At 47.4% G+C, this 27207-nt stretch overlaps 1 protein-coding gene across 1 annotated transcript in view; it reads left to right on the top strand.

The window, feature by feature from the left end:
* COG3 (component of oligomeric golgi complex 3) overlaps positions 1-26818 on the top strand; it is a 1080852-nt gene extending 1054034 nt beyond the window's left edge. Inside the window, exon 23 of the mRNA XM_069640775.1 lies at positions 24983-26818. Coding sequence (XP_069496876.1) covers positions 24983-25012 — 30 coding nt within the window. The 3' untranslated portion in view covers positions 25013-26818. The remainder of the gene's footprint in view (positions 1-24982) is intronic.
* Positions 26819-27207: the final 389 nt, after the last annotated feature.

Raw genomic sequence — 27207 nt, 5'->3', positions numbered from 1 at the left:
AGTTATTTTCGGTAAAATAACTTTTGTTTTTTTTTCTCCCTTGGACATTTCGTATTTGAACTAATCATGGACATCCAATGCACTGCTTTCCTAGTGGCCATCACCTTGGTCAGGTGGGTCGCGAATATCCAGGCCCTCTTCTGCAAGCAGCCGTATTTGACCTTCCACGCTACACGGGCGGTGCTGAGGGCTCACCCCACCTTTATTCCAAAGGTTCCCTCAGAGTTCCAACTCAATGTGCCTTTGGTGCTGCTATTGTTCTTTCTGAACCAGCCTACACCTGCTGAAAGGGCCTTGCGTTCACTGGACTTTGCTCGTGCCTTGAAGTTTTATGTGGCACTCACAAAGGATTTTCGGAAGACTTCTCAATTGTTCATCACTTTTGAACCTGTGAGGCATGGGAAGGCCCTCTTTAAGGCTTCAATATCTAGGTGGGTCTCCGGCTGCATCATGCACTGTCATCGTCTGGCCAACAGACCTCTTCCAGGCTGGCAGAGAGCCCACTCCACGAGAGCCATTGCTGCGACGACAGCGTTTCCCTCTGGTGTTCCCCTACTTAACATCTGCAGGGCTGCTAAGTGGAGGTCCACCCACACCTTCACGAGATTCTACTGCATCAACAGGGATTCCATGGAGGAGTCCTGGGTCTATCAGGCAGTGCTATGCAACCTGTTTTCCTGAGGTGAGTCTTTTCCTGGGGTACGTTATTGCTTCTGTTAAGCCGTGCCACCACCCATGATTGTGTATATGTACTGCTCTATAGTCGTATTCATGAGCATGTGAATTCATGGAAGACCCCCCTTTGGAAAAGGAAGAAGTTACTTACATGTAGCTCCTGTTCTCCAGCATGGGTCTTGCATGGATTCACATGTGAACCCTCCCTTGTTCCCCTCTGTGGCACTTCTTGGTTCGTACTGCCATTTAATGTGCTCTACCATATCTGAATATGGCTACCAGGGGGGGGGAGCTTAACAGGATGAGTATCATTGGCTGGGGCAGTATGACCCAAAGGACAGTGATTGATTATAGAGGAGGCAAGCAGTTTTCAGTCTAAAGCAAAACTGCTTTATTTTACCGAGGATTCCTGGCCTGACTGGGAATATTCATGAGCATGTGAATCCATGCAAGATCCATGCTGGAGAACAGGAGTTACAGGTAAGTAACTTGTCCATCCCGGTCTTTCCGCTGGTTCTCCGGAGATTGTGCCTGTTCGAAACCACTTTGATCCTGATTGCTTTGGACTAGGCCCACAGAATGTGGTATCTGGAGTTGCTGGGTATGGCCATCTTCCCTCCCTGGCACCTTCCAAGGAGAGTCGACTTGTCCTACCAGTCAGAGGTGCCGGTCCTCCACCAGAAGCTCAGCAGCCTGAACCTTCTTGCTTGGCTACTGAGAGGCTGAGATACAAGCAGTGTGGGACTTGTCGAACAACATCCTCAATGTGCTCTTTTCAGATGGGAGTCGCGCAGCGAAATTCATGTATGCCTGCATGCAAAGTACATTTTTGGTTTGGTGCCGGGAAAAGGAACTGGATCCTTTATCCTATCCACTGTCCTCTGTGTTGGATTTTCAGCTAACATAGACCCAAGCGGGCCTGAAGATTGACACTCTACAGGGTTACCTCACTGCTGTTTTGGTTTTCAAGAGTTCCCCGTAACAGGGCTTGTTTTTCACAGTCCCTACTGTTATGCAGTTCTTGTGAAGTTTGTGTAGCCAGTTTCCTCTCTACCTGTTTGTGTTTCTGTCATGGGATTTGAATTTAGTTTTGACATTCCTGATTTATTTTTAAATTTGTCTATTGCCATTTCTTATTGTTACAGACATATCATATCAGAATTGCATACCAATAGTAACGTTTGAATACAACATATAACCAAACAATAAAATTAAACTGCAGTGTTCTCCGGTGTGTAGCTCTTGTTCTAGTTAGGAAGGTGCGGTGAGCATCTGGAGGGCCCGAGTGGGATGCCAGGGAGTGAGGGGGGGGGGAGAGGAAGGGGGTGGAAAGGCGTGGGTGGTCTATACGCCGCACTACCCAGGTAAGCTATCCTGAGGATGGGGCGTTGGCGGTCCTCAGGGTGTTTGTTCAAGGCGGTTTATCATCTGAAGGGTGAAACAAATGTGAAACAAATTTCGTGTTAGGGTTTTCCATGCATCCAACGCCATGCTTGCGTCGTCTGGGGATCTGAGGACTCCGTCCTCCCAGGCCTGAGTTTCTACTTCTACCCATCGTTTCATTTCCCGGTGCCATGTTAAGTGTTGTGGGCCATTCGCCCGCTTCCAGGCCATTGCGATGGTTCTTTTTGTTAGCACGCAAGCCAAATCCATGTTTTATCTTGGCAAGATGAGGGTATGTGCCCAACAGGCATTCTTTAGGAGACCAGTCGTATCTGGTCATGCCGGCTGCCCTGCATGTTTGCTCAACTCTAGCCCAGAGGTGACGTACCCTGGGGCAACTCCAGAACATGTGCCATAAGTCTGTGTTTTCTGATTTACACCACGTGCATCTGTGGGGGGGCCTGCCTGTTGAACTGGGCTATTCTGTGTGGAGTGATATATGTGCGATATAGCACGTTAAGTTGTATCAGCCTAAACCTGCCATTCCTGGATACTTCCTTGAGGAACGCCAAAGCCCTCTCCCATTCTTTGCCTGTGATCTCCTTTCCTATATCCCGTTCCCATCTGGTTTTCAGTTCTGCGCTGCAGGGCTTAGGTCTGTCCATTAGTTGGCTGTATATCTGGGATATCAGTCTCCAGCCGTCCCCCAGGTTATACAGCAATGTCAGAAGGGGGTGTGCCTCAGGCTCTTCAGGCCATTCAACCCACTTCATATGTACAGTGCACTTGGCTCGTTGGTACCATAAGAATTGTCCGCACGGCACACCATCTGCCACCTGTAGCCATGCGAAGCCTCTGAAGTTGCCTTTGTCGTACAAGTCCCCCATGTGTAGACCCCATTCCTTTCCCAGAATCTGATCTGTGCTAGATCAGTGCTAGATTTGCATAAGTCTGAAATCATCGGGACCTCAGGGGAGTATGAGTGTTTTAGGTGCAGTAGTGCCCTGGTTCTAAGCCATATTTGCCGACCTAGGACCACCAACATGGGTGGATTACTTAGGCATATCTGTGGTGCCCCGATGAGTTCTTTCAAACGTAGGGGACTAATTAGATGCTGAAGCAGTCCGGTTTATGCTGCGGTATCATCGGACAACCGTCGGGCCACAAAACTTAGTTGTGCGGTCAGGTAATACCGTTCCAAATCTGGGAGTTGTATGCTGCCTCCCCTGTTAGGTAATGTTAGTGTGCACAATGCTAACCTGAGCCTGCTGGCCCCCCACAGAAAACCTTTGAAAATAGTTTCAAGTATGCGAAAGAATGAGGGTTTGATGTAATAGTAGACGTTTTGGAAATGGTAAAGAAATCTGGGGAGGACTATCATTTTGATAATTGACGCCCTGCCCATTACTGATAGGGGGAGCTTGGACCAGAAGCCAATGGACTTGCGCAAGGTTTTCAGTGCAGCTCCGGTGTTATGTTTGTGCATCAGCTCTGGGGAATGCATCACGGTGACGCCTAGGTACCTGAATGAGGTTGGTTGCCACTGAACTCCAACCTCCGGGAGATCCTCCGTATTCATACCCTTAAGGCCTGCTAACGGGAAAAGGCAAGATTTATGTCTACTAAACCGTATGCCTGAGACAGCGGAAAAATTGTCTATAACCTCCAACATGCAGGGCACATTTAAATGGGGGTCTCTGACGTAAAGGAGTACATCGTCGGCATAGAGTGATATTATGTAATACTCCCCGCCCAGCCGAATGCCGGCATTGAAGAATTGCTTCCTGAAGTAGATTGCAACTGGTTCCAGACCCAATATATAAAGCATAGGGGACAATGGGCAGCCCTGTCTAGTACCCCTGCGAATGTCCCATATCGAAGACACAAGTCTGCCAGACTTCACTCTTGCTTTGGGATTGGTGTATAGCATTTTCACCCACTTAATAAAGACGGCCCCAAACCCAAATTCCCTGAGTGTGGCCAGTAACCATTCCCAATAGATTGAGTCAAACGCTTTTATAGCGTCTAATGATAGTAACTCATAAGGGCCCTCATGCTGGTCGGTTTGGGCTATGATGTGCTGGAGCCTGCAAAGGTTTGCCGTAGTGTTGGGGCCGGGTATGAAGCTATTTTGATCGTTATGTACTAACCCACCGATCTGTCTCGAGAGCCTGGAGGCCAGAATCGTGATCAATATCTTGACATCATAATTAAGCATTGCAAGTGGGCGATAGGAGTCACACTCATTGGCTGGTTTTCGGGGTTTGAGCATCGGGATGATGAGTGTTTCCCTCATGCTCTCTGGCAGAGTCCCTAGTTTGTTTGCTTCCTGAAATGCCTTGAGTAGTAATGGTGTGAGTTGAGTAATGATTCGTACGTTTTGTAAAACTCCGGGGACAGCCCGTCAATACCTGGGGTTTTGGCAGTGGCTAAAGATTTGATGGCCTCTGTAATATCTTCAGCTGTGATTTCTGCGTCTAGGGCGTCTCTCTGTGTGGGTGTCCACTTAGGGAGACAGATTTCCTCTAATGTATCTAGGATTTTCTCCCACGGGATGAGGGTGTCGTGTGAATAAAGTTGGGTATAGAAAGATTTGAATGCGTCATTGTTGTCCTGCTGTGTCTGGAGTAGGGTGCCATCCGCCCCCTTTAATGAGCTCGTGAGGTGTTTGGGGTGTTCCTTTTTGCAGAGCCAGGCCAGGAGGCGGCCCGGTCTGGCCTCTGTGTGCGCCCTGGCAGTTCTGGCCTTGTAGTCGAACTTGGCCAATCTGCCCCATGTCTCTCTGCATTTACCTCGTAGCTGACATAATGTCTCCTCGTCTTGGTGTGTGATAGGGGAGGTGGACTCTGCCTTTTTGAATTCGTTTTCACACCGTTCTAATTCATTTTGCAATAGTTTCCTGAAACTGCTGGCTTTTCCAATGACTTCCCCCCCGAATTACTACTTTGAGGGCCTCCCACACAGTGCCCACCCTTTCCACACTGCCCTCATTTTCCTCAACATATTTCTCCAAAGATTCTTAGAGGTTGCTTTTGAATGCCGGATCTTTCAGGGCCTCAGTTGGCATTCTCCACAGCGGGATGGGGGGGGGGGGTCTGGGGCCTGTTACATTCCATTGTACCTGTAGTGGCGAGTGGTCAGATATGGATCTCCCCAAATATTGTGCCGAGTCTGAGGACCAGGCATTACCTTCCCATAAGTATATGATCTATCCTGGTGTAGAGATTGTGTGGGGATGAGTAATATGAGTAGCCCCGCCTCCCCAGGTGCAATTCTCGCCAAACGTCTACCAGGTTTAGACTTTCCAGGGCTGAGTTCAGCGCGGTGGAGGCCCCTGCAGCATGATTTAGGGGAGGAGCAGATCTGTCTAGATCTACGGAATGGACACAATTGAAGCCCCCCTCTCGTCACCCCCCATATGAAAAAGCTGTTCCTGTGGTGAGTTACTTTGATGTACAGCAGCTCTAAGTGGGCTAGGATGTTGCAGTTGGGGAAGTAGGAGTTCACTAGGCACACCTCTGCCTGTTCTATGTATCCCCGCACTATCACACATCAGCCCTCTGGGTCTGATTCTTCCTTGAACAACTTGAAGGGAATTTGGGGGCTAATCCACATGAACACACCTTGTGCAAATTTGGAGTAGCCCGCTCCAAACCCATGGCCACCCCAGCGCTCCTTTAGGATGGTTGTGCCCTCACCTGTCAGATGAGTCTCTTGCAGTAGGGCTATCCCCACCCGCTTTCTGTTTAGGTATGATTTTATTCTGTTCCTACGGAGGTAGGTGCCTGAACCCCGGACGTTCCAGGTTAACACTGTGACTTGCACAGCCATATTGGTGTTGAAACCCATTGCAAGAGCAGCCACCCACCGCCCTCGTCATGTTTCTGCGGGACTACTTTACGATCCCTCCCACCCCCAGCAGCCTGGCTGGTGGGAACCATTCCCAAAGGGTCTGATGACACCCACCCTCCTGCACCGCGCTTAATTTCTTTTGGAGATTCCGCAACTGTCCTAACTACCGCCATTGTGGGCGGAAAAACAAACAATAACAATAAACAACTGCTCCCAGTAGCCACCATGGAGTTGTGGCGCTCAGGTGCCCCCTTGGCCATCTGATCCTGTCCAGGCCATTTGGCACGAGGAACGTGCTGGCAACTGGCCTGCACTTAACTTTCTGTGTGGTGGGTGTGGGTGTACTTTACTTGTGGCTTAGTGGGCTTGCTGTCCAAACGAAGATTAAGTTAACAATGCAGTGGTAGTGAGATGTGGTGGACGACTATTGCAACTTCCTAGGTAACATGATTTTTGATGTATCCCCATATGCCCGCCTCCCTCGTCCCCTCTCATTCAAGGGATGGGTTCGTTGTCTCCCGCTAGGTTGTTATGTTCCAGCCACATGTTGGCTGCCTCGGGTGTTTCTAGGAAAATCGCCTTCCCTTTGTAGAGCACCTTAAGGCGAGATGGGTAAAGCAACATATATTTGAGGTTGAGTTTTCGGAGTCTCGCTTTTACTGGCACAAAAGAGTTCCTGGCTCGCTGCACCACCGGCATGAAATCTGGGTAAATGGCAATCTTGGAGTCACCCCGCTTGATTTCCTTTCCTTCTCTTGAGTACCTGAGTATAATCTCCTTGTCTCGAAAGTTCAGGATTTTCACGATCATCGGACGTGGGTGTGATCCAGGTGGGGGTCGCTTTTGTAGAGACCTGTGGGGCCGCTCCACTGAGAAACCCTGGGTTAGTTTGCCGGCTCCGATCTCTTCCATCAGTAGGGTTTCTACGAAGTCATTTGAGTTCGGGCCCTCCATGTCCTCTGGAATTTCTAAAATGCGAACATTGTTGCGGCGAGCGCACCCCTCGCATCTTCCGAACATGCATCAAGGTGCGCCACCCTTTTCTCTAGCTCTTGGACTCTGGTTTTCAGATCTGACGTGGTCTTGGCGATTTCTTGCAAGCCAGCTTCCGCGGTGGACACCCTCTCAGCTAGGTTACGAGCATCCGGCGCATCAACTACATGTCGGATTTGACCTCATCTATTTTGGTGTCGATAAAGGATCTGAGTGCTGCGAAGGCTTGCAGTACCTGGGCGTCCTTAGTGTTTGCGTTGGAGGGCGGCTCCTGCTGTGTGGAGGTTTCTGGTTGTTGCTGTTGCTTAGGTTTGGCTGTGGAAAAGGACTCCATTATTGTTTCGCTTTGTTTTTGTACAAGGACATGTCCACTCGAGCTTGTAGGGCAGTTGCAATGGTATGTGGCGGGTGGTGAGTCCCCAAGTTGTACAGTGTGTGCGGGTCTGCTCCCCACAAGTGGTGTCGTAAGAACTTGCGTCTGATTAACTGCGCTTTTACTATTCTCGTGGTGGGTTGCTTCTGTTTAGCCCGAGTTAGACCAATGGTCGGAGTGTTTCCAGTCAACTGCAGTAGATGCTGGTAAGCAGGGGGTCCCCGTTCGTGCCCTCTGTCTGACTGGATATTTCAGTGAGGCCGTGGTAGCGAGATTGGGCTTTGCTCCCTGGGTTATTCTGGTGGTGCGATGGTTTGTGGTTGCTTGACCAGGGTAACTATTGTATGATCGGTTGACAAAGCGCCCACCTCAGTGGCCAGTAGGGCCAGTGCTCTGCTATATGGGATGCGCTATTGTTGCTCCTGGCACGCTCCCGGGTGGCTTGGCTTCCAGCTGAACGGATTGCTCCTGTGGGTGTGTGCCTTATGGCGCCTGATCACCTCATGGGTGACCTGTTGGGTCTACTGAGAGTGTCAGTGGTGTGGCAGGAGGCGAGAGAGGGTGGCAGCACGCCCTCACGGGTGTAATGTCACTGCAGCGAGCCCCTCACTGCATTGGTTCTTGTGTTCCCTTGCTGCCTCCTGCGATCTGTGATCGTAAAAGGAGAGCCGGACCGCAGGGTGGGGGTGCGAGCAAGGATCCGGTTGCTGTAATTAAAGGTCACTGGTTCTGCCCCGCACCCTCCCGCGGCTGCAAGACAGGGTCCCACGTACCTGCGATCCGGCGCAGCCTCTCTCAGCAGGGCTCTGCGTCTTCGGTCTGTTGCTACTGCCAGGCTCCCGCGTTGCAGTGCAGCTTATCTCATCCGCAGCTTAGAGGCTCCTCTGTTGGAGGTTCCGTGGTCCTCCAATCTCCACTTCGACCCTCCAGGAGTCTGTCTCAATTGGGTCGCTTCACGCGACACTGCAGTGCTCCTTCCAGCAGGCTGGTGCAGGGACGCCTGAAGGCGATTCCGTGGCTTGGGAAGGGGCGGGGGGCCCCGTTGCAGGGCCGTACTACGTGTGGCGCAAGTCCGGCACACTTAAGGCTTGCTGTTGTTGGTACGCCTCGAGGTAGTCCCGCAGAGCAGGCTCAGGGGACAAATCCGGTGCTGGGAGTCACTCGGGGGTCTGTGGTTGAGATCTCCAGGTCCTCCTGCTCTCAGGCCTCTGAAGTGGCGAACAGTGCCATTTTGCTGGGCGCAGGGGGACCTCCCGAGACAGCCGTCACGGCGGCTTTCCTGGTCTGTTTTTTGTCCAGAGGCTCTCAGGGAGGTGGGGAAGGAGTTCGTCCACCTAGGGCTGCATTCAGTAGGGCAAGGTGATAACTTTATGCAGGACAGGAGCCCAGAAGATTCACCTCCTCACAGCATGAGTGCTGGCCACGCCCCCATTAGTTTTGACATTCCTGATGGGTGCTCTCTCTTCTTTCCTGTTCTATTAGATGTCACCCTTAAGCTGATTTTCATGGTTGGCATCACTTCCACAAGACTGGTGAGTGAGCTCCAGGCATTGTCTGTTTTACCTCCCCATTTGTTTTTAGTGAGGCCCTCCTTTCTCTGGATTTTTATCTCTCACATCTTCCTGAGTTTTTCCCTCCGGCTCACCCTTCCAAGGCAGAAGACCGTCTCTATCGAATGGACCCGGTGCGGGCCTCAGGTTCTATGTGTGTCCTACTAGAGAGGCTAGGAAAGATGACCAGCTTTTTCGTGGTTTACGCTGGGGCTCATGCTGGCAGGGTTGTCACCAAACAAACACTGTCGAGGTGGATCATTCTCTGCATATCAATCAGAATGCTACGATCTGGCTGGCAAGGATGTCCCTGAGGGTCTCTGGCACATTCTACCAGAGGAGAGGATGTCACCTCTGCCCTGCAGAGGGGAGTCTGGCTCCTGGACATCTGCCTGGCGGCTATGTGGGATTCTCTGCATTTGTTTTGCTAAGCATTACTGCTTGGATTTCCTTGCAGGACAGGATGCCCATTTTAGTAGAGCAGTCCTGCAGAGTTGTCTGGTCTAGGTAGTGTACTTGGTTCCTCCCTCCTCCAGATTTACGTACTGCTTTGGGAGTCTATCATAGATGTTGAATAAGTGCGAGGAAGGAATCCATTAGAAGAAAAAATCACTTACCTCTTGGTAATGTTCCTTCTGATGGATGTTCCTCCCATGGATTCCGCATTGACCTCCTTACCTGCCCCTCTTTGGGAAGCTAGTACATCTTAGTTCTGTGGTCCCTCGGTGTCAAACAGCTAGGGAAAAAGGGTGGAACTGAGGTCCTGAGCACGGTGCCTCAATATATACCAGCCCTGACGTCACGTAATGCGTATAGAGGCGTCAGGCTGAGCCGATGTGGAGCCATGCAGCACCCCCTGGTGGCAGAAGCGTTTCTGAAGAACAGCTTTGCTTGGATAGGGATTACATTGATTAGGATCATCTATTAGCAAGAACATTACAGAGTGGAGAATAATTTGTTCTTTCTAATCCTAACCATGATATTGGCAATTCAGTGTCGCCCTTCAGGTATTCAGTGGATTTTACACTTTCCTGAGCTTGAATTCGATGAGGTAAAATCTGTCCATTTGTAGGAGGCATCCTACGTGGTGATACACAAGTTTCCTGAGTATCTACGATTGGCACTAGAACTGTGCACAACATTCCACATATTCTTGGGGCAGACTCGAGCGAAGAGGCCCTCACTCCTTTTAGTGGAGACTTACAGGAAACTCTGCCTTTATCTGAGAGAAGCATTTATCTGCCTGGTGCAACCCTGGTGGGCAAAAAAGTTTTAAACAATGGACTTTATCTTGGGGATTCGTACTACACATTCAGCACCTAAATCGGTTGTTGTGTGCAGAGCAAGAGCAAAGGCTAAATCTTTCCAACATGCCTCCTAACAGAGAATCCTAAAAGCTTGATTCCCTATGTGAGCAGGCTTTCAATGCTAGACATTCCCATACAGTATAGGAAGTTGCGTAAGGCGCTGTCCAGCATGTGTCTGATAAGCTTCAACATATGTTTTAAACGCTTTACAAGTGGCGTGTGACAGCAAGGATTCTATTAATTCTAAAGTTGGCCCTGGAAACAAGTGATTGCCTACACATCTGCTTAAGCATTGATGTGGTTGTCCCACAACACTCAGTAATGCATGCATCAGTGTTTTCTGTGAATATTCAAAAAATCTTTTGAAGTGCCTTTTGATTAAAGAACACCTCTTTGGTACCCAAGCTGACTAGTTATTGCCTCCAGAACATTATTCTGGCCCAGGAAGTTATGGAACTTCTCCAAAAAATAACTTTGTAATGGATTCTATCTTCCTACAGATTCCTCATAGAACTACATCCTACAATGTCTGGCTCATAATTTTTGAGGGGTGCGCTCTGCAACTGTGTCTTTGGCCCTCTGCTAATGTGCTGTTAAACTCATCACGACTCCCCACAGGGGCTTAGGGACACCAAGTAAGTCCTTAACTCCATCAAAGCCTTCGACTCTTAAATGTTATGCCTGGATGAGACATGTAGGTGACTATGGAAAAGAGAATCTCACTCCGGTGGACGTAGTGACAAGAAGATAAAAAGCAGCTGCACCGAGGAGATCCAGCTCTGTTATTTCCCAAATTGCCACTCCTCTTCCTCCTCCTGAAAATGGCATCCCCACCCCAGCTCTGACTCTTCAGAGTAATCACTGCATATGCTGGTTCAGGTTCCTTTCCCCACTAGCTCCTCTACTCCGGAGCAATGGGGACGGTGGCATGGAGGGCGGGGAGGAGTTCAGGCCAAAAATGCTATATTCTTCCAAGGCCTTGGCAGCTTTGGCCTCTGGTCAGGTGGTGGAGCTAGGGTCCACCACATTGCATTTGGCTGTTAGATGCAGCCCCTTGATCAGTAAGAGCTTCTTGCCAGCTTGGTTCAGACATCCGACAAAGAGTCTGCCTGCTCCTCACGGACACTTGAAGGATGAATGACCCAAAACCTGAACGATAAACAATCCCAAATAAACCAAATAATCGATGCACCGTTTGCAAGGAAAACCAAGTTTTGATGCATGCAAAAGTATCAGACGGTCCTGTGGAATCCAACTAACGCGGAGCTCACCCCACCCAAAGAAATTACATCTTTTATAGCGGAAAACCACAAATTAACTGAATACAAAAGATTACAACATAATCTCGCACTCCCCATTGGCTCACACATACACAAAATTCTAAATGTCCCCTACAGTCCATTACTCTAATGGCCACACATTATTTTAAGCACATTCCCCTAAACATGTGGCCTACTACATTGTCACTATGAAACCTAAGAGTTGATTAACTACCAGGTACATTGTTACCACAATCTCTTTAACAAGTAAAATATTCTTGACCGTCATGTGATGTGCACCCCTCCGTCGGATCCTGATCAAAGTGTGAATAGCGAGGTCAACTCTGCTTTGATAATACAATGGGCCTCATTATACCAGACACTGTGGCACGCACAAACAGCTCTCTACCCTTATAGATAAATGTATTGACATCACCGCTGGTCCGCCTTTCCCAAATCACAGTACAGCCCTAGCACGTCTCCTCCCTTATCTCTCTGGGAACCCAGGTGCCCATGAATTACATGATCTGGGCACTGCTTTTATGTTTGCATTTTGCGTATTTATTGATCCCTAGAGTGCGGCGCATCCTGTTAAAATAGGATGACTGCTTTTTGGGTGAAGGCAGTAGTGCTCTAAGTCTTCACCAGGCCTCTCTACATCACAGAGCCCCATGGCCTGCTCACATGAATTCAACCTTCAAAAGGCGCATCCCTTCCTTTCCTCCCTGGACCCAACATTCCTTTTCCAGCTCCTCTGACCTCTGCAGTTGGACTCAGTTAACTGTTATTTACACAACGCAGGGGGTGGGGGGCTGATTGCCTGAGAATTGGAACGTCCAAGGGATAGGGAAGCGGCTCAAACGGCAACAAGTTGGGGGGGGGGCGTTGCTCAAAAGGCGAGGAATACTTGTAGCACTACTTCAGGAAACGCACATGGTCAGGACAGATTGGGAAAAATTTAAGAGGCAGTGGCTGGAATAGTAGTGGATATGTACTTTTCATCCCATGCTATGGGGGGGTCTTGATCTGGGTGGCCGCAGGGGTCCCTCTCAGGGTGGAGAAGGTCCTGATGGATGAGGCTGGGCAGACAGTAGTGATCATAGGAGTGCTTGAGGGGAAACATATATGTGTGGTGAACTTTTATGCGCCAAACATTGATAAGGAGATGAGCGAGGCGGGGATACTAGCGGGAGGGGTGCGACGTGTAGTTTCTTTATATGCAGATGATCTGCTGTTGTATCTAGGGAACCCGCAAGACAACATGCCAATAACTCTGGAGATATTAGGGAATTTCCTGGGGTTATCGAGGTTCCATATCAACAAAGAGAAATCCCTTTTGTTCTCATTGGGAGGTCTCGGGCGCCGAAATCTTGCTGCCCTCCCGGATTGGGGGATTCGTTGGGATGGGAAATCATTCCGGTATCTGGGAATCCAAATTCTTCACAACATAGAGAACACGTTTGTGTGTAGTACGGGGAGGGCATTGTCAGGGATAGGGGGACTCAATTCAATTTTGGAAGAGACTACCGTTGTCATTAATGGGAAGGGCAGCGCTTTGCAAAATGGTGATATTACCAAATTGGTCTATTTCATTAACATTCCCTATGTGATCAAAAGGTGTTCTTTAGGATGTTGGACGAGAAGGTAGGGGAACTGCTATGGAATGTGGGGAGAAGGGTGTCGCTGGTGGCTTTGCGACATCCGTGACTGATCAGGGGTCTTAACGTGCCGGACTATGAGCTGTACTTTTTAACGGCACAGCTGCAAGCAGTGCTGGCATCGGAGGATGCTAGGGCGGAGAGTTGTTGAGGGGGCTGGTGGGGACCCTCCCGGCATCTTGGCGGGGAGTGGAATTATTGTGGGGCACGATTGGGGGCAGAGGGAGACAAATGTGTTCAAAACGGTATGGGTAGTATGGAAAAAAACTTCTGGAGGAGGCTTTTTGTAGGGGGACTATATAGTGCAGATCTGCTATGGAGTGCGAATCAGAAGCTACGACAAGTACTCAGGAGGGTAGGGATCAAGAGGTGAGGGGAGAAGGGATGCCGGACAATGGGAGACCTGTTTGAAGATGGAAGGTTGATAGCGTTTGCGGACTGGTGAACACGGTGCAGGGTCTCCAAGGGTCACTTCTTGACGTATGGGGCGGTGACTAAGAGGCTAGCCGCGATATGGAGGGAGATGCCAGAGGGGCCAAGTGTGAGCCCGCTGATGGAGGTGATGCTTCAGCGGAATGGAGGTGGGGCCAAAATCTCCTGTTTTTACCAGGCAGTGCAGAGTGAGCTTCCTTTGAAAGACCTGTGGGTGAAAGGAAAGTAGAGAAGGGATATGGGAGGCACAATATCTAAGGAGGAGTTGTTGAAGGTCTAGGGGCCGGTCCGAAAAGTCTCAAGGAATTCTCGGTTCCAGCTTATTAACATACTGCATAGAGTATATGTGACCCTGGCCAAGATGCATGCCATGAATGATGCCCTCAGTCGGGATTGTCCGCAATGTGGGATGGGGCCAGCAGGGCACTGGCATACGATTTGGGGGTGCTGTCATGATGCCTACCTCTAAGGAGCCAGGCCGGGCCCAGCAACCCCAGAGGCAGACATCATTTTCCCCAGGGAAGTCTCAGCGGGCCCAAGTCGGGGCCCTTTGGACTCAGTCCTGGCGCCTTAGGCGCCAGGCTCATAGCGGACCCCAGTCCTGGCGCCTTAGGCGCCAGGCTCATAGAAGAGGATATGTGTTTAAGTGCTTGGGTGCACACTTACCTGATGCAGACCTTGCTGCTTCATCCAGGCCCTCTTGAGGCCTGAATGGGACTACTTAACCTGTAGGACTACTTCACCACCCGGGTGTGGTCGGGGAAGGATACATACCTGATTGGTGGAAGGATACATACCAGGAACTTCTTCCAAGGCTATTTAAACCCCACCCGAACAGCCACACATGCTTCGCGTTGTTCTGCACCTAGCAGCTGGACGCTCACCGTGTCAGCTCCTGCATCCTGACTTCAGCCACGCCTGCCAGCACCCTGGAACACCTGCAAGGGGAGAAAGGAAGAGAATAGGAGAAGAAAAGCCCTTACCTGCTAAATCTGCATCCCGGAGTCATTTCTCCAACGGCCCTGAGAAGGAAGACATCATTTTAAAGGCATTTCGTTTCGATCACTGCAGCGCTGCATTTTACTCACCTTTGCAAGGCGCTTCCATCTTCAGCAGCGATCTTCCGGATTCAGCTACGCCCCGGCGCCTAGAGGAAAAAAGACAAGAACAAAGGTGAGAGGGAGAAAAGGAATAAGGAAAGCTCAGTTTCCTTTTAAGTCTTATCTGTTGGATTATTCCCACTGCATTTCGGGTCCTGCCGCTTCCTGGCATCTCCGGACCCCGGCCCCTATGGGGAAAAAAGACAAAGACATTGAATGAGCGAATGCAAAGACATTACCTGAGCGCTCATCCAGAACTGTTTCACCTCGGGTCGGCGCCATATCTCCGGCACTCCGAACCCCGGCCCCTAAGGGGAAAAAGACATAAGCATTAGCGCTTGCTGCAATTAGACAACGAACATTATTATTAAGCTTGAACTTTTGAACAGAACTTTTACAGCGCCTTACCTGAACAGTCAAGCTTACCTGAACTCCCATCAATCCTCAATCCAGTGAAGTAACTGGGTTTCAACGCGCCCCTGCATCAGAAGCAGGATGGAGAGCTCATCCTTCCAAACCCTAAGGTGAGGCTTCACGGGGAATCGTGGAGGAGGTATCGTGGAGGGTTGGAAGGGAGTGGGAGGCTTGAGCATTGTTCCACAGTTGGTAATACTCCCTTTTCACGCACAGGAGGGTATCCAACGAGCCAGGGAAGATAGAATAGAGGGGCCCTTCCTGTCCATCTTCAGAGTTCTGCGCCTTCGACGCCGCGCCTCCGTGGGAACCAGGTGAGCGTTACAGGTGCCCGGTTATTACACGTTACTGGAAGGCAGTTATATCTAAGATAAATGTGCTACTGGGTGCCTGATTCGAGTGCGATCCTTGGGTATGTTTGTGGGGATTGACACCAGGGGAAAACGTCACAAAATACAAAATCGGCTGGCTCAGTTTGTGTTGGTTTTGGCCAAGCAGCGAATAGCCATGGCGTGGAAGAATCCACAGGGTCCTTCTCTACTGCACTAGATACAAGATGTACGCAGATGGGATGTGGGGGATGGCGGATCTGGAAGTATTTAAAAAAAAGCACGGATCCTGAACAGGAGGAAGGAGTTACGGTAGACTGGAGCCAGTTGTTGAATGAGTTATGCTCCTTGATGGAAGCCCCATGAAGGGAGAGAGCAGGGTGGGGAATGGCATAAAGGTGAGGAGGACGAGGTAGGAACAATGAGGTTGGGTGAATGGAGTGGGCCACAATTCAGAAGTGGGGGTGGGGGTGGGGGAGACCAATAGTGGCCATGGCTAGTTATTGTTTAATCACTATAATCATGTGTTGTGCCTTCTGGTATGGGGTTAGTACATTATGGAGAGCTGCTGTGAAAAACAGTTTTAGGGAGATAAGGGGGAAGTGGGGCCGGCTATGGGGTGAGTTATTTGATGTTTATGAAAAATGACAATAAAACCATTAATTGAAAAAGAAAACTAAACCATCCTCTGTTCAGGGGGCCAGGGAATGGCCATCACTGTTGGATCCAGAACCTGGGGGTGGACAAGCGAGGGAGGATCACCTGAGTAGAGGGTCCTCAGGGATTGGGTAGGAAAAACCCAAAGGTGAGACATGGTATCCCCCTTTTCCCAACACCCCCTGCCCGACATTCTCTCTGCCTTCATGGCTGCTATGAGTCCTATCCCGTTACCCGCTCCCCATTTCCAACATGTACCGAGATAAAGAGGAGGTGTCCGAGAACAGGGAAAAGGGAATTAAAAGCATTACGCCATTTCCTACAGCAACATATTTATCCCCCAGCAACGTGTTTATCCCCCCTTTCCTGACAATAATTTACCCGATTTATCCACAATCCCTAAGGAACACTGCAACACCCATAATTCCCTTTCCCCAGAGTTACCCATGTACTGAGACGAGGAAGAGACAGCCAGGAGTGATGAAGATTACCCATAAGGATAACATTGAAGAAAGAAAGGAAGGTACCACCAGAAGCAGCCCTACCTACTCTATGGCAATGTCACATTAACAAGGCAGGGTCAGGCATTGGATCTCCATCACCAACTCCTGAAGCCCATTGACCTGCCATCAAGGTATAAAAGGTGGGGCCAGAAACAGCAATTAGAAAAAGATGGGGATGCAGAGTGGACCAGGAGAGCCATGAAGTAGGAAGTTGCAGAAGAAGAGACCTGAAGAGTCCAGAGGAGAGCGTAGTGGCAAAGCAATGGCCCGGTGTGCGTTAGGGGCTGCTGTGTGACTAGGGAGCCGTGTCTTCAGAGAGCCGGAAAAAGGCATACTGCAGCCATCTGGACGTGTCCAGTGCAGTGCTAGTTTCCCTGGGCGTTTTGCAGAAGCCCATGTGTCAGAGGGGCAGCGAAAGAGACCCAGACCCAACACTGACTGAAGCAGAATCCCAACCAGAGAAGTGCAACGACCAGTGAGTTTCTAATGTGGAGAGACACCCGGTGCGCTTGTGAAGTTGAAACAGTAAAGAAGGAAAGAAAACGCGTGAGCCGCATGAGAGGGAAACGTTGTGATAAATTTGATCTCCCAAGATCGTTGAAAGGAAAAGATGCCACTGAGGGGAGCTAGTGAAGTGTGTGCAAAATGTAATTGTTGAAATAAAGGCAAAGATGAAAGGCATTATGGGACTTGCAGTTTCAGAAACAGCAAAATGAAAAATAAAGCACCAAGGAGGTGAACGAAGGAAAGATTTAAGTGTGCAAGAGGCATGGAGAAAGGAGGAGGGTGAGAATGGCCCAAAACCAAGAGGGTGTGAGAAACCCGAAACCTAAGTGGGTAAAAGAGACCCGAGAAAGAAAGACAAGGACACAAAGTATTGTTTGAAGGATAAAAGAGTGCCTGGGGCACAATCCTGTTTGGAAACATTTTGTGAACTGTGAGAAGTTATCAATTGCCAGGGGCACGATATTGAAAGAGCCAAGATGTCAGAGTGGTCCTTCACAGGGCTGAAGAATACTGTGCGTTTGTCGAAAGTTTCTTATACGAAAAGGTGCTGGGAGTTATTGAACTATTGAGGAAAAGCTAAGACCATTGTTATAAAAAGTAGTGACAAGAAAGCGGAATTTGTCGAAGTGCTAAGCAGCACGTTTGAGGAAACATTAAAAGCATATTCAACTACAATTACCAGAATGCAGTAGTGTCAAAGTGGTCAGGCATAGGGATGAGTAAAGCAATGCCATTTCGAAACTCTTCAACGTAAAGCATTTGATGAAAGCAGAAAGTCTGGGCAAGGGAACCCTGAGTATCAAGAAGAGGAAATTATGTAATGGGAATTACTAAAAGTTGAAAGTGATAAAAGGTCCAGCAGGAGAATTGTTGAAGCAGAACTGTGTTATGCTGCAGACCATTGAATCAGGTCAGGGAAGCCTGAGAGAAGTATATGAACTCCCTTTTTTTATTTTTTTACTGTTTGGAACAAACTGAACTGTTGGAGATCCGAGCAACTTGAGCTTGGGGAAGGCTCCATGGTCATCCTGATATTCATTTGAGACGCTTATATATTTACCCAATACCCTACACATTGTTAAGTTAGAAAGTGTGGGCAAGCAGAGTTTTGACACATTCTTTTATTTTTACAGACGACTTTTGGACTATTCTTTTTTTTATTTTAATGGTCGAGACGACTCCCATTTAGAAATAGGGCAAGCTGGAGGGTCTGTTGAGTGATGTCGAAAATGGCTGCTGCCTAAGAGCGCTTCGGCTAGGGCTCAATTATCCTCCCATATATCCTCTCCTTCCTGCACCTGAAACTTCATTGCTGGCTTGAGTTGGTGGTCAGCAACACTGGAGCGGAGAAATATCTGCAGGCCGGGCAAAACTATGGCTGAGTGAGGACGGAGGCCCAGTGCACGGCCTGTACGTAGAGGAGGCGGCTGGAACGTCAGAGTTTTGTGATCGTGCCACCAGAACCTGAGGTGAGAACATCCTGCCCTTTGAAGTGTGGCATTTCCAGCCTGACTATCGGATGGTGGCTATACCATCTCTGGCAACGTGGAGACCCCGTATGGTGCCTGCTGTACCCCAGCATTGCAGAGAGTGCTGTGATTAGGGTCGCCAGGCGAGGCACCAGTATGGGGGCAGAAACCCTTCAGGGCCTGTCTTGGTGAGCTGCAGCCGCAGGGTGATGGCACTTGAAGGGGTCCAATGGAGCTATAAGAACATCAGGGGACCCATCCCCTTCATAACGACACTCGCAGTGTCTGTCCCCGGTTTCCTGGGTTGTGCTATGGATATGTGATTGTGCCTGCTCCGCCATTTACCTCTTCCTGTTACGAATACCGAACTGCCAGCAGTGCTCTACCCTGGCGGTGGTCGGCATAGGCTAAATCCTAAGGCGGTATCAGAGTGGGGCCTGGAGGAAGATCCCCAACCATCGGTGCAGAGGCCTGACCTTCAACTGGTTATTCTCCCTCACCTTGTATTGTGGATACTCTGGGTGCGGAGGAAGGTGGCGGCTCACTCTGGGAGAACACTGGGCACCCTTGAGGGGGGGAGTTGTGTTGGTGCTCTGTCCCCCGACTACAGGCAAGTTACTCTGCAGCCTTGTCAACAGAAATAACGACTGCCATGTCTGAATCATTCTACTGATGCACGTTGAGGCTGCATGTGGAACTTGAGCGGGGGGCATTCTGATAACCTGCTGTAACATCTCACACATATCAAGAATATAGCTGCATTTTACGGTCCTTAATATCCTGCAGCGTGGTGTGCAATGGTGAACCCCAAGAAACAAATTGGATCAATACACCAAAATGGACGCATCAGCGCCTCCTCAGCCTTCTGTCCCGGGCCCTTCCCAGCTGGAAGCTGCAGCTCTTAGCCACACTCTGCTGGCCCTTAAAAATAGTATGGACTCTTGGCACAAAAATATGCGCATTAACCTCCAAAGTGGAGATCTCTACAGTGCAAATTGGCAAGTTGTGTGGGCGCATGACAGAGGCGAAGAATAAAATCGGTGAGGGAGAAGACAAGGTTTCGGTCTTGCAGCGGGAGGTCTCCCTTATACAGCAAACTGTCAAATCACTGCTAAAAATGCTACCTCTCTCTATCCGCTCCTTTTCCTGTTACTCCTCTTTCGCGCCTCCTTGAAATCTCATCTTCTTCATCTCCCGTACTGACATCCCTCATTACTTCCCTCTTACCTGTCATCCCTCATTTATTCTCTTACTTACCTCTCCTTATCTGCTCCATTTCCTCTTATGCTTCCTTCTTCTCCTCCTTGAAATCTCATCCTCTCCATTCCCCGTCCTGACTTCCCTCATTACTTCCCTCTTGCTCGTCCTCTGTTCTATTTCTTGTCTTTTGACCTAGGTAAATTGTTCTAAATACTGTTGTTGATGGTTTGCCTCATGATTTTGCAATTATGCTTCAATTTTTTATATTCTAATGTATTCTTGTTATAATGTAAAGCGCTATATAAAATTTAATAAATACAAATGATGTAAATACAAATGATGACTTAGAAGGGAGGTCACGCCATAATGATGTACAACCACCACCATTACAATCATGGAGCAATTTGTTGAAAAAACACCTATGGAGGAATTGGCCGACCCGCCTGCCCCCGTGTCCAAGATGTTCGTTGTGGAGATAGCACACCGCTCCCTGGCATCTAGACCTCCACCTGGTGCTCCCAAGCGTCCCATTATTGCACGCAATTTCAAATTCCGTGAAAGGGACATATTGCTTAAAGCAGCCAGGGAGAGGGGCGAGCTCTGCGACAATCTGACTATTCCAGGATTTCAGCACTCGGGTACAAGAGCAGAAGAGGACCTTTCAATCAGCAAAGAACATCTTAAGGCAGAAGAACGTTTGCTATGCAATGATATACCCAGCCAAGCTCTGTGTGTTTCACTTGGGCAAAGCCACGTTTTTTACAACATCGGAGGGAGCAGAGCTGTTCGCACTGGAGTCATTGCTGGAGCCTCGTAATTCACTGCTTACTTTCCCTGATCCCCTTGGAGTCCCACGATATACTCGCCAGGGGTAATTATTCTCAGATATAGGAACATGTGTTTTTTAGGAAGGTGACAAATAGCTTGGTCATGAGCCTGAGCCAGTTGGAGTCGGTCAGTTGCCAACAGCACCACGTTCCTGCAGTCACTGCGGTTGTTGTAGGTTTATAGTTATTGGGTTTATTATCCTGGGGGGATGAGGCAGTATGTGTTGGTTTCTGGCGTGGCCGGGGGGAGGTAATGGGTTTGCGTTGATTGGGGGGGGGGGCTGCGAAGTTGAAGAAGTTATGGTTGTTGTGGGTTGGCAATATTGGTGCATCAATCCGTTATTTCCCAATCTTAAAACTGTGTGTACTGGGTAGGTTCCTAGGGGTGATGTGCTCCCGTGGTGGTACATAACATGGTGCTGTTGTTTGACTGATGGGCAACGATATCTTTTCAGGGGGAAAACATAGGAGATAGTATTTCACTGTTATCATGGAACATAGAGAGTTTCACAAATCATAAAAAGTAAAAGTCCTGACTCCTAGCTAATAAATGTTATGTGCTTACAAGAGACGCATTTAACTTCAGACTGTAAGCCCCCCAATATGCCAGGTTGGGGTGTGCATAGATATGGCTCTCCCTTAATCACACATTCACGGGGAGTCGCTACATATATACATTGAACGTTAGCATTTAAGCTACACAAAAAAGTTGCGGACCTTGAGGACCAGTTTATGCTCCTGGCGGGGGGAGTATCTGGGTCTCCGGGTTCTCATAATAAATATATATCCCCCGACACATTGACTCTCCAAGCTTTTTTCAAAATTGTGCTAACCACCTGCATAGATTTCCCGATTATAACATCATATGGGCAGGCAATTTTAATGTAGCGCTGAGACTACACTTAGATAGATCTACGACACACCAGACCATACTGCCGAGGGCAGCGGCTAAATGGCTCAATATTGCAGAATACCACATATTGCGTGATGTTTGGAGAGTGCTCCATCCCATTTCTAGGGAATACTCCTTTTATTCTGTAGTCCATCCATGGTAGCTCATCTAGGATCGACCATGTCATGGTTACATCAAATCTGCTACATACTGCCACGGACGCCCAGATTCTGTCTCATTCCCTTTCAGATCACTCCCCTGTGAAGGTTCTTTTTACCTGTCCCCCTCAACCCTAGAGATTTATGCGATGGCGTTTTAGGGCATGTGCAGTGGAGGACGCACTCTTTCGTTAAAACATTAAGCAGGATATTCAAACCTTTCTTTAGGCTAACGTGGGGTATGTCTCTGATACTAGAATTGTGTGGGAAGCTTTCATCAGGGGTTGCTGCATGTTTAGAGAAGGTGCAGTACTGAGGACTATCCGTAGATTGATTTCTAGTAAAGAGCGGGAAATTAAAGATCTTGAGGTACAACTGGGGTCAGGGGGCTCCCATATGGCACCCGAGACCGTTAAGATCAAACGGGAAGAGCTGCTCCTTATGGAACAGGAGGAGAGGTTCTTGGGAGACCCCATTAGGGCAGCCACATATGGGTAAGGAGACATCACAACTAGACACCGGGCGGGACTCCATACAAGGAGAAAAACGTAATGACCCTCCTTTGGAGGCGGAAATTCGCAAAACTATCCTCTCCCTTCATAACGGTAAGGCTCCAGGTCTAGATGGAATCACTGTAGAACTATATAAGGAATATGTGGCTTTACTGGTCCCACATATACGCTGCATGTACAATGAAGCCTTTACTGGGAGTTCTACCTGAATCTACCAGAACGACTCTCGTGATGGTGCTGTTGAAACCGGCTAAAGACCCCATAAAGTGTTCTTCATATAGACCACGGTTAATACGGATAATAACAATTTAGCCAACATTTTTGCTGATCGTCTCCTCCCATATATGCCTGGGCTAGTCCTTCCAGACCAATCGAGCTTCATTTCTGGTAGGTCCACACAGAACAACTGAAGGCGACTATTCACACTCATGCACAATGTGAACCCTGGAATCCCTAGAGTAGTCGCTGCTCTGGATGCTGAAAAAGCCTTTGACTCAGTGGAGTGGCCCTTCCTATTTGAAGTCCTGAGACGCTCTGACTTGTCCATTTTCTATCGCCGTTGGGTGCGTTTGCTATATACGGCACCTCAGGCTGTAATGTATACAAAAATATTCTGCCATTACATTACACGGGCCCGTTTTCTTAGGGAATACCACATACATCGAGGTGTCAAAGTTCGTTCTCATGTTTCCATTATATCGATATATGCGGACGATATGTTGTTGTACTTAAAGCATCCTAGGGAAAACCTGCAACCAGCTCTTCTGGCCATCCAACAATTTGGTGACCTCTCCGGACTGAGGATCAACTGGTCTAAATCGGAGGTATTGCCCTTCACCCCTGCGGTCTGTCAGGGGGATATCGGTATAGCCTTTAGATGGTGCCCTCGTGGTATATGCTATCTGGGTATACACATAACCACATCCCTGGCAGATCTGTTTGAGAATAATTATTTGACAATTTTGACAAGACTGGAACATAGAGTGGAAACATGGATCCTTTTGCCCATTTCAAAGGCTGCCGAATGTCTTTAGCTAAGATGGTTAACCTGCGGAAATTCCTGTACATTTTTAACAATGCCCCAATCTGGCCCGCACCCAGTTGTTGGTCTAGGGTATGTAAATAATGATATGTCTGATATGGGCAGGGAAGCAGGCAAGGATTTCCTACGTTGTATTGACGGCACCGTATGAAAAGGTTGGGTTGGAATACCCAGATTTATATTTATACTTTCTAGCTGCAGAAGTTCAGTACTCCATTTGGTGTTGGTCCCCGGTTCCCCACATGTTTCGCTGGTCAAAGTGATTGTTTCTGGGTGATCTGAGGGTACTGCTGTGGCAAGGCCCAGTCGCTGGGAACCGGTCGGAGATCCAGCCGATTGAGGTAACATGTAGGGTGTGGAAAAACTGGCAGGCATCCTTGGAGAGGACAACCTTTGTTCCCAGGCATTCACTATATTTATGGTCAGGGGGAATACCACTTACACATGAAAAGATTTTTTGTTTGCACATTGAGGATCTTGGGATACATTCTCTGTGGGGATTTAGTGATGGTTGGGTGCTTGATTACTTGGGAGGCCCTGAAAACTAGAGGTGAATGGAATATGGTGACAATGTTCTTGTACTTCAGCTTACGGGAGGTACTGAAGACTTTCTGGCCCAACTACCCACGGGCTCTTGCGACCTCTTGACTGTTACAGTACATTACTACACCTCCCTCTGCCAAGTCAATGGTCGCCACAATATACAGAGGTATTAGATCAGAGACCTCGTTTGACCAATAAGTCTAGGACCAGATGGAAGTCAGCGTTGGGGAAGGTGTTAACGGACACCCAGTGGAAAAAGATTTGCCAACAAACGAAATCTGTCTCCTTGAATAATAGTCTGCATTTAACCCATTACAGGTTTCTACACCGGGTGTACTATTCTCCTGCAAGGTTGCACAGATTTTATCCGGATAGTCTGAGTCTAACAGATGTGCTCAAGATATGGCAAACTTCTTCCACCTTGTTTGGTCCTGCCCTTGCTTGCGGACCTTTTGGTCAGTGGTTGAGACAGCTATGTCTACCGTGCTATGTGGTTCCTGGCAATACTCTCTGTAATTCTGGATGCTGGCAGCGGTGGACACGGGCTCTAGGACTGAGACGATTAGCAGGCATGCCATCAGTTGTCGCCAGGACTATACTAGCCAAATCTTGGGGGAAATCCAAAGCCCCAACGTTCCGAGAATGGTTAGCCTTTATGACTGTGTGAAAACAGAGAGAGACAGTATGCTGCAACCCTGCCGACTGGTAGTAGACCATTGGCTTATTGGTCACCATTTCTGAGGTATTTTTCCACTGATGATGGTGGGTAGAATGCTCTGCTCTGTCACAAGATGTCGGCAACAGGGGAACTGTTTCATTGGTTTAATATCATGGAAAATGCAATGCTGTTTATATATTGTAAACTACTGTGGATCTTTCCAATTTTCTATTTGATTGCACTATATTGCCATGAATGTTTGTTTGGGGGTGGGTGGGCTATGGAGTGCGGTGGGTTTGATGTTTGTATGTTTTGCGGCTTGAAACTTAAAAATAATTTAAAAAAAGAAATAGGGAAAGCTAGGCATATTTAAAACCCCATTTCTATAAATAAAGCTTTTTGGAAACATGCATCCTCGTGTCTGTGTCTACCTCTGAGCACCATGCCTTTCTCACACCACCTATTAACTTTTTGAAAAAGAGGTAGATTTCATAGAAGAGCAATCTAGGAGAAATAATCGTATCCATCAACAATAATATTTAACAAAGGTAAGTACTTTATACTTTAGTATCTGTAGTCTAAACCACTTCTCAGACTGAAACAGTGATTTTTCAATGGGCATATGAAGAATAATCAAAGATCACATATTTTATTTAAATAATCATGAAATCTCTTAATTTGTCTTTCAGGTGAATTTACTTTTGTCCATATCTAAATAGGTCAGTGATGTTGCTTCCAGAGTCCAACTTTACGAACTATGTGGCAATAAAGATAGAGGTTGGAGCTGCGCTAAACAATGCAGTTTGCGCCTGTGACACTTTCTAGCCACCAACAATCTTTTCAAAGCCTTCTACGAGCATGGACTTTCAAATAAAGAGAAGATGTGTCTGCAAATGTTATGCTTGGTCTCCTAACAGCCAAAGAATCTTGCACGTCTGATTTGGATAGCAGTTTGCCAGTACCATTTGGCTTGCTATTTTCGGACTGGTCAGTCCATCAGTTGTGCATCTTTTTTGAGTGAAGACTGTCTTATGGGGAAACACTGCAAACATGTGTAGGTTGTTGGAATAGAAGTGATTTGATGAAGAGACACAAGCACAGAAATAAAGACTATATTTCAGCCAATGGAAAACATTTTGCAACATGCTACTTCACCATTATGTTGCAACCTGTAGTCAAAGGAAAACGGTTTTTGAAAGCTGGAATTAGCCATACGTAAATTAAAATTGCTTCCATTCAATGAATGAAACTTTATTTCCAATCATTTTAACCTCTTGCTTTAGTTTGTGTTTCTTGTTTTCCACGGTGTAAGTTTGTATTATGATCTTGAAATTAGAAACAAATCCTATGTTTTATGAGCATTGAGTCAAGTAGAGGGAGAACATTGGGGGCTAGCTGAAATAGTCTGCTTATCTACTTTTCATGGTATGGCTAGGCAATGCATCAATACTATACCACAAGGCAATATTTCAGTTAAATTCCAGTAAATATCAACAGAATTACCTAATATGACATTTAAAAAAATGTGCAGAGGTAATCTGAATATAGAAATATTGTATGTGGTAGTACTAATCTGTGTGTACAGGATAAATTGTAGTAATGTAACTTACTAAATTATTTAATTGTGTCGGGTTAATAGTCTTCCAAAACCCACTTGATCAGAGAAACTAGGATGGGAGTGCATCTGTGCATTTGGATTTTTAACTTTTTTCTTTTTACCCATTCAGAACTGGACACCCATTAACATTTTACAGTTTTATCTTTTTCATGGACCATACACGGCCAGCACTTTAACATTTTGTAATCACGGTGGTATGCAAAAGGTCACATTTTGAACCTTTCATTTGTTATCTCTGCATTGGTCTCATTTATATATAATGTTGATGTCCCGAAGTCTGAATCTCTGCCCAATTTATTATTGGAGTGTATTGAGTAACAGCCATCTAAATATGTAGGATTACGGTATGCTGCTGCTGAGGAGCCTAAAGGTTAAGGTTGTGTTTGAACTTAGTGTTAGTAACAAACAAATGGACATATGAAAAAACACCCTTAATAAGTCCTCACTTCTACATGTGAATTACTATACATGTGCATACCCTGTACATTAGTATTCAGTGCCTTGTAATATATGTATATTTGTTCCATTGTATTTTTTCTCAACAGACTTCTTTCTGTAAAAAAAAAAAAAAAAAGTAGATTATTTTAATTCACTGTACAGGAAATAGGTGTACATTTTCAGGGGAGGAAGGACACTTACAGAATGTACTTAGCAAGGGGCGTTCATTTGTTAGAAAATGGGATGTTAAAACAAACATATCATTACTTTATACAGAACTATAATTGGAGTCTGGTGAAAATAATGGTTCAGTTCAGATTTATCTTCAAATGTACAGGTTCAAATGTTACTTTGTAAAAATCAACAATGTATATATTTTCAAAGATTAATTTAGGGTACTTTATATTCTCCCAGGAATCCTGCAGTTTTATTATTCAAGTTTTTATAAAATAAAGGTTTTGCTTCCTAACTTAGAGAATGTTTATTTTCTTATGCTTTTTAACTGTATGCATTCTATTTGAATTTCAGAAGATATAAGTATGAACGTAGTAGTTGTAGTTTGTGAGAATTGATAAAATATTAAATCAATTGGTAATGGTTAAGAAAGATAAGTTATCAAAGTAGCATCCAAGTTGTAATGCAAGAGTATACAACTGCATAGTGATGTGAACCAACAGGTACAAAGAGAGTGATTTATTGATGAGTTGGGCCCATATGACGATAGGGGATGCACAGGAAATCCCCTAGAGCATGCAACATTCGAATATATTGGTGTTCCATTGTAATGTCGAAGAGTGTTCCGAAGTTCCCCACTATTTCCTTTGTGAGATTTTGAGATCTTGCTGCTGGCATGATCTT

This window comes from Ambystoma mexicanum, chromosome 7q (genome assembly GCF_040938575.1).
Source record: "Ambystoma mexicanum isolate Mex_15411 chromosome 7q, UKY_AmexF1_1, whole genome shotgun sequence".
In the NCBI taxonomy this organism is placed as follows: domain Eukaryota; kingdom Metazoa; phylum Chordata; class Amphibia; order Caudata; family Ambystomatidae; genus Ambystoma; species Ambystoma mexicanum.
This window is presented reverse-complemented; position numbering and strand designations above follow the sequence as displayed.